At 42.9% G+C, this 13,403-nt stretch overlaps 1 protein-coding gene across 3 annotated transcripts in view; it reads right to left on the bottom strand.

The window, feature by feature from the left end:
• cnksr3 (cnksr family member 3) overlaps nt 1–13,403 on the bottom strand; it is a 190,771-nt gene that overhangs the window by 134,844 nt on the left and 42,524 nt on the right. For 2 of the 3 annotated variants that reach the window (XM_072581041.1, XM_072581042.1), the window contains exon 2: nt 1,821–1,984. In XM_072581041.1, the coding sequence (XP_072437142.1) occupies nt 1,821–1,984 (164 nt within the window). Of the gene's footprint in view, nt 1–1,534; nt 1,686–1,820; nt 1,985–13,403 lie in introns of all 3 variants that reach the window. The other variant, XM_072581043.1, reaches the window with a different exon arrangement.

The raw sequence follows: 13,403 nt of genomic DNA, 5'->3' as shown, positions 1-13,403 counted from the left end.
AGAAGGCAGATTACTACCTAAATGGAATCAATTTAGGTAAAGGGGCAGTACAAAGAGATCTGGGTGTTCTTGTACACCAGTCAATGAAGGTAAGCATGCAGGTACAGCAGGTAGTGAAGAAGGCTAATAGCATGCTGGCCTTCATAGCAGGAGGGATCGCGTATAGAAGCAAAAAGGTTCTTCTGCAGCTGTACAGGGCCCTGGTGAGACCACACCTGGAGTACTGTTTGCAGTTCTGGTCTCCAAATTTGAGGAAAGACATTCTGGCTATTGAGGGAGTGCAGTGTAGGTTCATGAGGTCAATTCCTGGAATGGCAGGACTACCTTACGCTGAAAGACTGGAGCGACTGGGCTTGTATAGAAGACGGAGAGGGGATCTGATTGAGACATAAAAGATTATTAAAGGATAGGACACTCTGGAGGCAGGAAACATGTTTCTGCTGATGGGGGAGTGCCGAACTAGGGGGCACAGCTAAAAAATACGGGGTAGACCATTTAGGACAGAAATGAGGAGAAACTTCTTCACCCAGAGAGTGGTGGCTGTGTGGAATGCTCTGCCCCAGAGGGCAGTAGAGGCCCAGTCTCTGGATTCATTTAAGAAAAAGTTGGATAGAGCTCTCAAGGATAGTGGAATCAAGGGTTATGGAGATAAGGCAGGAACAGGATACTGAATAAGGGTGATCAGCCATGATCATATTGAATGGTGGTGCAGGCTTGAAGGGCAGAATGGCCTACTCCTGCACTTATTGTCTATTATCTATTCTATTTACCAGGATGAAACTGAGCCAGATGAATGGGGTATGCAGCAGAGAGGAGGCAGGACAATGCCAAACTCATAAACCTAAGCCTTCATTCAAATAAAAGACCACTTAGGAAAAGACACAGCTTTCAACCAAGAGCTGTGGATGACTCATTGCGAATTGCATCCACAATGTTGTCTTATTCAAGCAGTGGGGGCGGCATGGTAGACAAAATGGCTGAGTTGTTTATGTAGTAAATTAAGAAAATCAGTCTGCAAATGAGTTTTAAAATCCTTAAATTTCTACCTCCCTCCTGTATGGCGAAGTAACAAAAAGAAAATCTTCTGGTAAGAGTTCTGATTCAGCCTTCCTTCGTAAGCTGCTCTCCCTTACTGAAAGGAAAGTGGAAATGACCCTGTGACACTAAAAAGAGCAAGTCAACAACAGAACTGATGTACCCAAACCTTCATGTCCTCAAAATAATAAAAAAAGTTGAAAGAAAACAATTCATCGACATTCACGATCCATGTTTACAAGTAAGTGCACGAATGCGATCCACCTCGACCATTCCTTGTGGTAGCAAACCCCTACACTCTTGCCACTGTTTCTCCAGAATTCCATATTAAATTTACTAGTGATTATTTTATATTCAGAGCCTCTAGTTTTTGGACAACCCTGCAAATGAAAACACCTCTAGGTTTATACTCTCTAAAACACTTTTTGATTTTAAAGATATCTATCAGGTTTCTCCACAGCATTCTCCTTCCAAAGATAAAAAGTTCAGTCCAAATCACCTTTATAAATTGTTGATACTCTGGAGATCCACGAGCCTTTGGAGAATCTAGTCTAGAAGTTATTCCAATATCATCATCAGACATGGTGCTCCATAAGTAATGAAAAACAAACCTGTGTCATGGAAATCTTTTGTATCAAATGTTTAATCATCTAGATAAAACAACAAATTATACATTAATAAGATATGGTTACTCTCAAGAGCAAAATAGATTATGTTTTAAAAATAAGAAACCCAATGAATTGGCTACAGTGGAACGAACAATTTTGAAGAAAATAAAACCCTACCAAAGCACAAAGCAGATCCACAGCTTCCAGGATCAGTTCTTGGTGACCAATGCGAATTACTCCTAATTCTTCAAGGTCCTGGTGAGTAATCTGTAGGAGCTGCTCACCATTTATCTTCTCTCGCTCAAAGTTGCAAACGTAACACTGTAAGCAATCATCCAGCCCTACATAATAAAGTGAAGATATTAAATAATTAATAAGATTTATTTGTACAGGAAAGTTTATTTACCTTCAAAAGTACATGATTCATGCTGACTTGATGAAGCAAAGCTCAGTTTTCAAAACAGTTAATGACATGGACATGAACAAGCAACAACTTGTATTTGTAGAGCAACTTTAACAGTCAAACAGAGAGATGCTTCACAGAAGCATGGAGCAAACTATATTTCACAATAAGCAATATAAAAAGTGATAAGCAGCTGAAGCAGTAAAAGTACGTCAAGTAGGACTCCTTTGAACTAGAAAAAGGCCAGAAGGTAGGCAAAGCAATGTAACATTTTCAATTTCCATCACATGCCAGCAGAACATTGAGGGGTGTGCAAGTGAACACTCAGGATCAAGTGACTGTGATGGCTACACAAATCATCCAACAGGTATTCAATGTTGAGCACTTGTGACAAGTTAAATGATCATCTGAGAAAAGTACTGGAGTGCTGTTGATATACCTGTTAATATTCGGCACCTAAAAGAGAAAAAAAAAAATGGCAAGGAAAAGAAAACCTGTCTCAACAGGTGCTTGGCCCTGAAAACAAATTATAATTAACCTCAATCAATATAGAGACCTTGAATGAGAAATATAAAATGATCTCAGTTCAAAAGCAAAGGCTCCAGCAACATTTCCTCAAAGTGTATGATTAAAAAAAAAGAGAAACACAGTGATGCATGTTCATAATTGGAATCAAGTATGTAGAAACAAGACCACTCTTGGTTAGCCACCTCCTGAGCCTGGTTAAGATCACGGCTAACAGGATCAAAACAGTTAGCAGTCTAGGGGTCATTCATCCTTAGTTCAAAAAAGAAAACAGGAACAGGTCAGGTAATTACACAGACTACCTAGTCTGACATCAATGGTAGGGAAATTATTGGAAAAATTTCTCAAAGAAGAATTTGTCAATGCTTGGAAAGGAATTGATCAGGATGGTCAGTAGTGGCTGGCCAGCATTTACTGCCTGCCCTTAGGTGCCTTAAGGTGGTGATGGCGGTGAGCTGCCTTCTTGAACCACTGCAGTCCACACACTGTAGGTTGACCCACAATTCCTTGCAGGTGGGAATTCTAGGAATTTGAATGTGGAAAGTGTAATTATAAATTGGCAGATGGCATGAAAACTGAAGTGGAGTGAAGAGAATGGTCTCAGGCCACAAAAATAAAATGGATAGCAAAACTCAGCAGATCTGGCAGCAGCTGTGTTGAAAAATCAGAGTTAATGTTTCAGGTCAACTGACTTCCTCAGAACTTTGTGAAACTGGAGTTGTAAACTATATGGGATGAATCGGAGGCAGAGGCAGTAACTGAGGAATGCAATATGGGCTGTGGAAGAGAGTTTTAGCAAATACCTTGGTTGAATACCAGGAACAATAATGAAATTAAGGACGGTGGACAAGGAAAATGATTGGAAGAGAAATCTGGTCAGAGAGCGGAGCAGCACTTCAAAGTGCACTATCTAGAGTTCTGAGGAAGCGTAACTCAACCTGAAATGTAAACTTACGATATCTCTTCACAGGTGCTTCCAGACCTGCTGGTTCTTTCCACTAATTTGTTTTTGTTTCTCATTTATAACATCCACAGTTCTTTGAGTCTCAGGTTCCAGTCAGATATTGAACAGCTGGTAAATTGGGCAAAGCAATGGCAGATTGAATTTAATTCAGATAAGAGAGGAGTGATGCATTTTGGGACGTCTAATAAAGGAAAGATATACACAATGAAGTGTAGGTCCCGAGGGAGTACTGAGGAACAGAGACCTTGGTGTACAAGTCCCTAGATCCCTGAAGGGATCAGCACAATTAACCAGGGTGAAGGGATCATACAAGATGCACTTCATTAACCAGGACACTGAATATAGAAGCAAGGAAGTCATAGAATCATAGATATGTACAGCATAGAAACAGACCCTTCAGTCCAACCCGTCCATGCCGACCAGGTAGTTCGACCCGATCTAGTCCCACCTGCCAGTACCCGGCCCATATCCCTCCAAACCCTTCCCATTCATATACCCATCCAAATGCTGCATTTGTACCAGCCTCCACCACTTCCTCTGGCAGCTCATTCTATACCCATACCACACTCTGCATGAAAAAGTTGCCCCTTATGTCTCTTTTATATCTTTCCCTTCTCACCCTAAACCTATGCCCTTTAGTTCTGGACTCTCCAACCCCAGGGAAGAGACTTTTCCTATTTACCCTATCCATGCCCCTCAATTTTGTAAACCTCTATAAAAGGTCACCCCTCAGCCTCCAACGTTCCAGGGAAAACACCCCCAGCCTGTTCAGCCTCTCCCTATAGCTCAAATCTTCCAACCCTGGCAGCATCCTCGTAAATCTTTTCTGAACCCTTTCAAGTTTCACAACATCTTTCTGATAGGAAGGAGACCAGAATTACTTGCAATATTCCAACAGTGGTCTAACCAAAGTCCTGTACAGCTGCAACATGACCTCCCAACTCATGTACTCAATACTCTGACCAACAAAAGTTCTGGTTCCCAAGCGATCAGAAGAATGTCATTGTATTAGAGGGTGAGGAGTAGATTCACCAGAATGCTGCCTGGGACAAAAAGTCTTAACATGGGAGGAGAGACTGGATAGGCTGTGTTTCTTTTCATTGGAGCAGAAAATGTTGAGGAAGTTAGGGAATTGGGGATGGAATTTGATGGAGGTATAGAAAATTATAAGCATAGACAGGAGTTAATCATGAGAATCTCTTCCCCAGAGCAGACATGTGCTAGACCAGAAGGCAAAAGTTTAAAAAGGCGAGGAGCAAATGGTTTAGGGGAGATTCGAACAATCTGGTTTTTCCAGCCAGAGTGCTGCAGATATGGAACATGTTGCCTGAGAGGGTGGTGGAGGCAGGTACCCCTGGAACATTGAAGCAGCAGCTGGAGGAGTACTGAAAATGCCCAGCCGTAGGAGGCTATGCACCAAGTATAGGTAAATTGGATTAACAGAGTTTGGTGCTTCTGGATCGACAGACATGGTGGACAGAAGATCCTGGTTTGATGACTCCATCACTAACTCCATATATCACCTTTCCCCATATCCTTTAATACCCATCTCAATTTTAAATTAATTCATCACTAATTTTAGAGTCAGATGTACAGCACGAAAACAGACCCTTCAGACCAACTCGTCTATGCCGATCAGATATCCTAACCAAATGTACTCCATTTTCCAGCACTTGGCCCATATCCCTCCAAACCCTTCCTATTCATATACCCATCCAGATGCCTTTTAAATGCTGCAATTGTACCAGCCTCCACCACTTCCTCTGGCAGCTCATTCCATACAGACGTCACCCTCTGTGAAAATGTTGCCGCTTAGGTCCCTTTTAAATTTTTTCCCTCTCACCTAAACCTATGCCTTCCAGTTCTGGACTCACCCACCCCAGGTAAAAGACTGTCTATTTATCCTATCAATGCCCCCCCATGACTTTATCAACCGTTATAAAAGGTCACCCCTCAGCTTCCGACACTCCAGGCAGAACAGCCCTGGCCTATTCAGCCTCTCCCTATAGCTCATATCCCTCCAACCCTGGCAACATCTTGTTGTTAACCTTTTCTGACGCCTTTCATGTTTTACAACATCTGTCCAATTGGATGGAGACCAGATTCACATGCAATATTCCAAAAGTGGCCTAACCAATGTCCTGTACAGCCGCAACATGACCTCCCAACTCATGTACTCAATACTCTGACCAATAAAAGGAAAGCATACCAAACACCTTCTTCATTGTCCTGTCTAGCTGTGACTCCACTTTCACGGAATTATGAACCTGCACTCCAAGGTCTCTTTGTTCAACAACATTCCCCAGGACCTTACCATTAAGTGTATAAGTCCTGCTAAGATTTATTTTTTCCAAAATGCAGCACCTCACATTTATCGAAATTAAACTCCATCTGCCACTCCTCAACCCATTGGTCCACCTGATCAAGATCCCATTTTAATCTGAGGTAACCTTCTTCACTGTCCACTACACTTCCAATTTTGGTGTCATCTGCAAACTTACCAACTATAACCTCTTATGCTCACATCCAAATCATTTATATAAAATTATGAAAAGTAGTGAACCCAGCACTGATCACTGTGGCACTCCACTGGTCACAGGACTCCAGTCTGAAAAGCAACCCTCCAACACCATCCTCTGTCTTCTACCTTCAATCTGTTCAGTATCGAAATGGCTAGGTTTCCCTGTATTCCATGTGATCTAACCTTGCTAATCAGTCTCCCATGGGGAACCTTGTTGAACGCCCTACTGAAGTACATAGATCACGTCCACCACTCTACCCTCATCAATCCTTTGTTGCTTCTTCAAAAAACCCAATCAAGTTTGTGAGGCATGATTTTCCATGCACAAAACTATGTTGACTATCCCTAATCAGTCCTTGCCTTTCCAAATACATGTAAATCCTGTCCCTCAGGATTCCCTGCAACTACTTGTCCACCACTGACATCAGGCTCAACTGTCTATAGTTCCCTGGCTTTTCTTTAACATCTTTCTTAAATAATGGCACCATGTTAGCTAACCTTCAGTCTTCTGGCACCTCACCTGTGACTATCGATGATACAACTATCTCAGCAAGGGACCCAGCAATCACTTCCTTAGCTTCCCAGAGTTCTAGGGTACATCTGATCAGGTCCTGGGGATTTATCCATGTCTATGCATTTCAAGACATCCAGCACATCCTCCTCTGTAGTATGGACATTTTTCAAGATGTCACCATCTATCACTCCGCATTCTATATCTTGCTCAGTAAACATGGATACAAAATACTAGTTTCGTATCTCCCCCATCTCCTGTGGCTCCACACATAGGCTGCCTTGCTGATCTTTGAGGGACCCTATTCTACCCATAGTTACCCTCTTGTCCTTAAAATGTGTTTATAAAATCCCTTTGGATTCTCCTTAACCCTATTTGCCAAAGCTATCTCATGTCCCCTTTTTGCCCTCCTGATTTCCCTCTTCAGTATAATCCTACTGCCTTTACACTCAAAAGATTCACCCAATCTATCCTGTCTATACCGGATATATGCTTCCTTCTTTTCCTTGACTAAAACCTAAAATCTCTGGTCATCCAGCATTTCCTGCACCTACCAGCCTCTCCTTTCACCCTAACAGGAATATACTGTCTCTGGACGCTCATTATCTCATTTCTGAAGGCTTCCCATTTTATAGTTGTTCCTTTATCTGTGAACATTGGCCCCCAATTAACTTTTGAAAGTTCTTACATCAAGGAGCAGGAGAATTGACATTTCAGACTTAAGCCCTTCATGAGGTTTATGCCTGAAACATCTTTTCTCCTGCTCCTTGGAGACTGCCTGACCTGCTGTGCTTTTCCAGCACCACCCTCTTGACTCTGATCTTTAACATCTGCAGCCCTCACTTTCTCCTTTTGAAAGATCTTGCCTAATACAGTCAAAATTGACCTTCCTCCAATTCAGAACTTCAACTTTTAGATCCCGCCATGACTGGCAGTGTTTTCTATACTTGAAAAGGTTCTGTGTGCAATTGTATTTCTTTACTTTACTCTTGAAAGGCTTGGTTCTAGTCCTCAGACGGTATGCTGTAGTTCAAGACTCCTTAACCAACAGAAAGACTTTGTCCCAAATTCTCCATTCTGCTCCCCTTAATATACTGCAAGATTGAGTCAATTTACCTATTTATCTTATCTACAACCAAACTTTGCCTTTTCAATTTAACCCTAGCAATCTAGGCATCATTCGGTTAAATAAATGTTGCACTCCATTCAAGGCCAATACATCCGTTCTAAGGTGTAGTGCTCAGCAATGCTCTGAATACTTGATGTAGGTGTTAACCAGAGTTTTGTACCATTGAAGCATGACATTTTACCTCCACTGCAATTCCAGTCCTCTCCATGAAAAGCTGAGAATATTCCATTTGGGTATAATAATTCCAATATTCAGTGCAAATCTCTTTGTGGAGCTGAATTTATTTTGTCACCTTGGCAATTCTTTGTATCTTTGAGTATCGATGCTGTTGCATTTCTACAGTTGTAATTTGAAGCTTTATTCTGACTTGCTGTGGCTATCTTTTTGACAGGTGTTTGCACTCAAGGATAGTGATTTTTTACTAATACTAAAATTTTCTTTAGAACACTTCCCATTATTTAACATCAATACCAGTAACAGTGTTGCCCACTTTACTGCAGACGGGACTTCTTTCATCCCGCTGAAGTTAGCTTTACTTAAATCAGGAATCTTAGTTATTGTTTCATGCTTCCTGCTTCCAAACAACTAAAGGCTGGGAAAATTCAGATCAAGTAGAATCTGTTTCTCTGCAGAGTTCAGATTAATGGTCTTTCATCAGAAATGAACAGAAATACAGATTCAAGACTTAAGGCAATAGTGGAAGGGAGAGCACAAAAAGAACAAAAGTAGAAAAATGTGTCAAAGTAGAGGCCAGGGGAAATTAAAATAACAGAAGTTTTCACAATGAAACAGCTAAACATTAGTATGGGCAGTGAAGAAACAAGGGTTGTGCCCAAGTCAGGTGTGAATTGCTTAATGTGAATTACTTAATTCACACTATTCAAATGCAACATGCAGAAACAAATGGAAGGCAGAAAGATCAACCCAGCAAATAAAGGAACAAGATGGAGGCAGGTCAATTGTCTTGTTTAATCATATCCTTATAATTGTCAGGTAAATGTTCCTGCTTCATTCAGCTATTGACTAAATTTGGCTCGAGGATGTGTTGCTGCAGAAAATCTTCCAGACACACAGCAAATTCATCCCTTTCAAGGCATGTATTCAGACGCGTTGCAAACCACATTAATAAAAAAAATTTAAAAGTTCCCATCAAAATTGCAATGCTACAAATCAGCTGACATATACACAAAGGCAAATGTCAATAGGAGTTTGATAAGGTCCTGGGGAGTGCTGCCAAACAAAACGACATTGGAGTGCAGGTTCATAGATCCTTGAAAATAGAGTTGCAGGAAGATAGGATAGTGAAAGCAGTGCTTGGTATGCTTTCCTGTATTGGTCAGAGTATTGAGTACAGGAGTTGGGAGGTCATGTTGCAGCTGTACAGGGCATTGGTTAGGCCACTTTTGGAATATTGCATGCAATTCTGGTCTCCCTCCTATCGGAAGGATGTTGTGAAACTTGAAAGAGCTGAGTAAAGATTTACAAGGCTGTTGCTATGGTTAGAGAATTTGAGCTAAAGGGAGAGGTTGAATAGGTTGGGGCTGTTTTCCCTGGAGTGTCAGAGACCAAGGGGTGACCTGATAGAAGTTTATGAAATCTTGTGGGGCATGGGTAGGATAAATAGGCAAAGTCTTCTCCCTGGGGGTGGGGGAGTCCAGAACAAGGCGGCAAAGGTTTAGGGTGAGAGGGAAAAGATATAAAAAGGTACCCAAGGGGCAACTTTTTCAGACAGAGTGTTCAGTGTATGGAATAGGCTGCCAGAGAAAATGGTGGAGGCTGGTACAATTATAGCATTTAAAAAAGGTATTTGCATGGGTATGTGAACAGGCTTTAGAGGGATATGGACCAAGTGCTGGAAAATGGGACTAGATTAGGATATCTGGATGAATTGGACCGTGCATTCTGTTTCCGTGCTGTATATATCGATGACTAGAGTGTGTTAAGCTCCTAGTTTCATTCATTTTGCTAACGTGTGTCATAGAGCTGAGTCAATGAGTCATAGAGTCAGAGCTGTACACCATGGAAACAGACAGAGGTAAAAACAATAACTGCAGATGCTGGAAACCAGATTCTGGATAAGTGGTGCTGGAAGAGCACAGCAGTTCAGGCAGCATCCAAGGAGCTTTGAAATCGACGTTTCGGGCAAAAGCCCTTCAGACCCTCTAGTCGAACTCATCCATGCCAAACAGAAGTGCTAAATTACTTTACTCCTATTTGCCACATTGGGCCCACATCCCTTTAAGCCTTTCCCAAACATTGTAATTGTACCAGCCTCCACTACTTCCTCTTGCAGCTCATTCCATACAAGTACCACGCTCTGCATGAAAACCTTGCCCCTTAGGTCTTTTTCTTATCTTTCCCCTTTCACCTTAAATCTATGCCCTCTAGCTCTGGATTCCCCCATCAGAGGTAAATACCTTGTCTGTTTACCCTATCCATGCCCCCCTCATGATTTTTTAAATCTCGATAAAAGGTCACCCTCAGCCTCCGACGCTCCAGGTAAAAATACCCCCAGCCTCGCCCTATAGCACAAATCCTCCAACCCTGGCAACATCCTTGTAGAGCTGAAAATGTGTTGCTGGAAAAGCGCAGCAGGTCAGGCAGCATCCAAGGAACAGGAGAATCGATGGTTCGGGCATGAGCCCTTCTTCAGGAATGAGGAAAGTGTGTCCAGCAGGCTAAGATAAAAGGTAGGGAGGAGGGACGTGGGGGAGGGGCGTTGGGAATGCGATAGGTGGAAGGTGGTTAAGGTGAGGGTGATAGGCCGGAGTGGGGTGGGGGCAGAGAGGTCAGGAAGAAGATTGCAGGTTAGGAAGGCGGTGCTGAGTTCGAGGGATTTGACTGAGACAAGGTGTGGGGGGGTGTGGGGGAAGGGGAAGTGAGGAAACTGGAGAAATCGGAGTTCATCCATTGTGGTTGGAGGGTTCCCAGGCGGAAGATGAGGTGCTCTTCCTCCAACTGTCGTGTTGCCATGGTCTGGCGATGGAGTCGTCCAAGGACCTGCATGTCCTTGGTGGAGTGGGAGGGGGAGTTGAAGTGTTGGGCTATGGGGTGGTTGGGTTGGTTGGTCCGGGTGTCCCAGAGGTGTTCTCTGAAACGTTCCGCAAGTAGGCGGCCTGTCTCCCCAATATAGAGGAGGCCACATCGGGTGCAGCAGATGCAATAGATGTGTGTGGAGGTGCAGGTGAATTTGTGGCGGATATGGAAGTGTCCCTTGGGGCCTTGGAGGGAGGTAAGGGGAGAGGTGTGGGCGCAAGTTTTGCATTTCTTGTGGTTGCAGGGGAAGGTGCCGGGAGTGGAGGTTGGGTTGGTGGGGGAGTGTGGACCTGACGAGGGAGTCACGGAGGGAGTGGTCTTTTCAGAACGCTGATAGGGGAGGGAAGGGAAATATGTCCCTGGTGGTGGGGTCCGTTTGGAGGTGGCGGAAATGACGACGGATGATACGCTGTACATGGAGGTTGGTGGGGTGGTAGGTGAGGACCAGTGGGGTTCTGTCCTGGTGGCGGTTGGAGGGGCGGGGCTCAAGGGCGGAGGAGCGGGAAGTAGAAGAGATGCGGTGGAGGGCATCGGCGACTGTGTCTGGGGGGAATTTGTGGTCCTTGAAGGAGGAGGCCATCTGGGTGGTACGGTTTTGGAACTGGTCCTCCTGGGAGCAGATGCGGTGGAGACGAAGGGATTGGGAATATGGGATGGCGTTTTTACAGTGGGCAGGGTGGGAGGAGGTGTAGTCTAGGTAGCTGTGGATCCTTGTAGATCTTTGTTAAACCCTTTCAACTTTCACAACATCCTTACCAAAGCAGAGAAGCCAGAACTGCATGCAGTATTCCAAAAGTGGCCGAACATGTACAGCTGCAACATGACCATTAATGTCTACCATCTTATTCCCCACATGTTGCATTTGAGCGCACAGTTCATTTACCTTGTTCTTGATACAGCAAGTTTAATTAGGGCACAGCTCCACAATTGTGGCACTTGTGGCTCAGTGGTTAGCACTGCTGCCAGGGACCTGGGTTCAATTCCCACCTCAGATGACTGTATGTGTGGAATTTGCACATTCTCCCAGTGTCTGAGTGTTCTGGTTTTCTCCCACAATCCAAAGATGAGCAGGTCAGGTGAATTTGACCATACTAAATTGTCCATATTGTTGGGAGCATTAGTCAGGGGTAAATGTAGGGGAATGGGCCTGGATGAGTTACTCTTCGGAGGGTCGTTGTGGACTGGTTGGGCCAAATGTCCCGTTTCCACACTAAGGAATTTAATCTAAACATGTACTTTTGCTCTAAATTTTACTCTGTTCATCTTATTTTTCTCTCCTAGCTTAATTACATTAAACCACTTAGTTTCCTCCATCTGTTGCACCTAAAGCACAATTTTAAAATGCTCAAATACCTTTATTATTGTTTGAACTATTATCCATATTACCTTTTTGTCCAAGTTCTTCATTTCTGCCATCAACCCAACAACTCTAACAATTTGTACATTCAGTGTTTCTGACTACCCTATTTATCTCTGATAGGACAAGGTTCCCATCCCAGTACAGCCACCTTGTTAAAGGGAATCCCTCATCTTACACTACTCTTTCAGGCATACTTCACCCGCGAAAGGCAAATTGCACTTGACCCCTTTGTTGACAGGAGCAGGAGTTGGCAGTTTGGCCCCTCGTGCCTGCTCTGCCATTTAAGAACATCATGGCTGATCTGTTTGTAGCCCAAAATTTGCCTACACCTGATTACCTTTCCATGCCCTTGCTTACAGCAATCACCTCTTTAAAAACATGCAGAGCTTCTGCTTCTGATGCTTCTCATTGGAAAAAGGAATTCATTTGTCCGAAATAGATGATCCTTTACTTTTAAAGCAGTGCTCCCTCTCCTAGTCTACATTCTCCCCCTCCACATCCACTGTATAGCGAGCAAGAAACCTGTTCATCTATTGAACAATTTTTACATATGACTTATACAGACAAGATAGTTAGCTACAGGAGCATCAACAGCAGGGTTTTCAGAACTAGTCAGGGCACAGTTTTAACCAAAATGGCATAAGCAATGAAGACAAAGAAAAAAATTATTTCATGCAAGGAGCATTTGGGATTCAGGATGTAGTGCCAGAGTGTGGTAGAAGTAAATAGATTCAATTGATTATTTAAAGGAGGAATTAGATTACCATCAGAAACATTGCACGTGCAGAGCTACACTAGATAAAGTGTTCCATTGGAGAGCCACTGTATGCTTGTCAAGCTGAATGGTGGATGCTATTACCATGATGATTCTGTGAAGGTCAAAGCATATTCATATCAGCAAAACTATCTTTTAGTTCCGAATTGTGTGGCAGTGAATAAAAACGGTGATCCTGTGTTACAGGTAAAACAGTCCACAATAAACAATTCTACTTGTGCTCAACTGGAACCAGCAAAGTCCATCCCTGCATTTGGGAGATCTGTTAATCTTGAAATTATTTTTAAGCCCCAATCTGGAGTTCACAAGAACCTAACAGGGTACCATTACCAAACAATTTGTGTGACAAAGGAAAATCAGGTGATGATCTCCAACGAACAATATTACGATAAAACTGAGCCAAAGACTGAAATAGCTGCACTCTTTCGTTTCTATAATTAACTTTGAACATATATAAAGTACTGAACATATAGATGATAAGAAACAACAACAGAACACTTTTTCATCTTGTATTATAAAAACTTACCACAATTAAA

The sequence above is a fragment of the Chiloscyllium punctatum genome, chromosome 11 (genome assembly GCF_047496795.1).
Source record: "Chiloscyllium punctatum isolate Juve2018m chromosome 11, sChiPun1.3, whole genome shotgun sequence".
NCBI classification, from domain to species: domain Eukaryota; kingdom Metazoa; phylum Chordata; class Chondrichthyes; order Orectolobiformes; family Hemiscylliidae; genus Chiloscyllium; species Chiloscyllium punctatum.
This window is presented reverse-complemented; position numbering and strand designations above follow the sequence as displayed.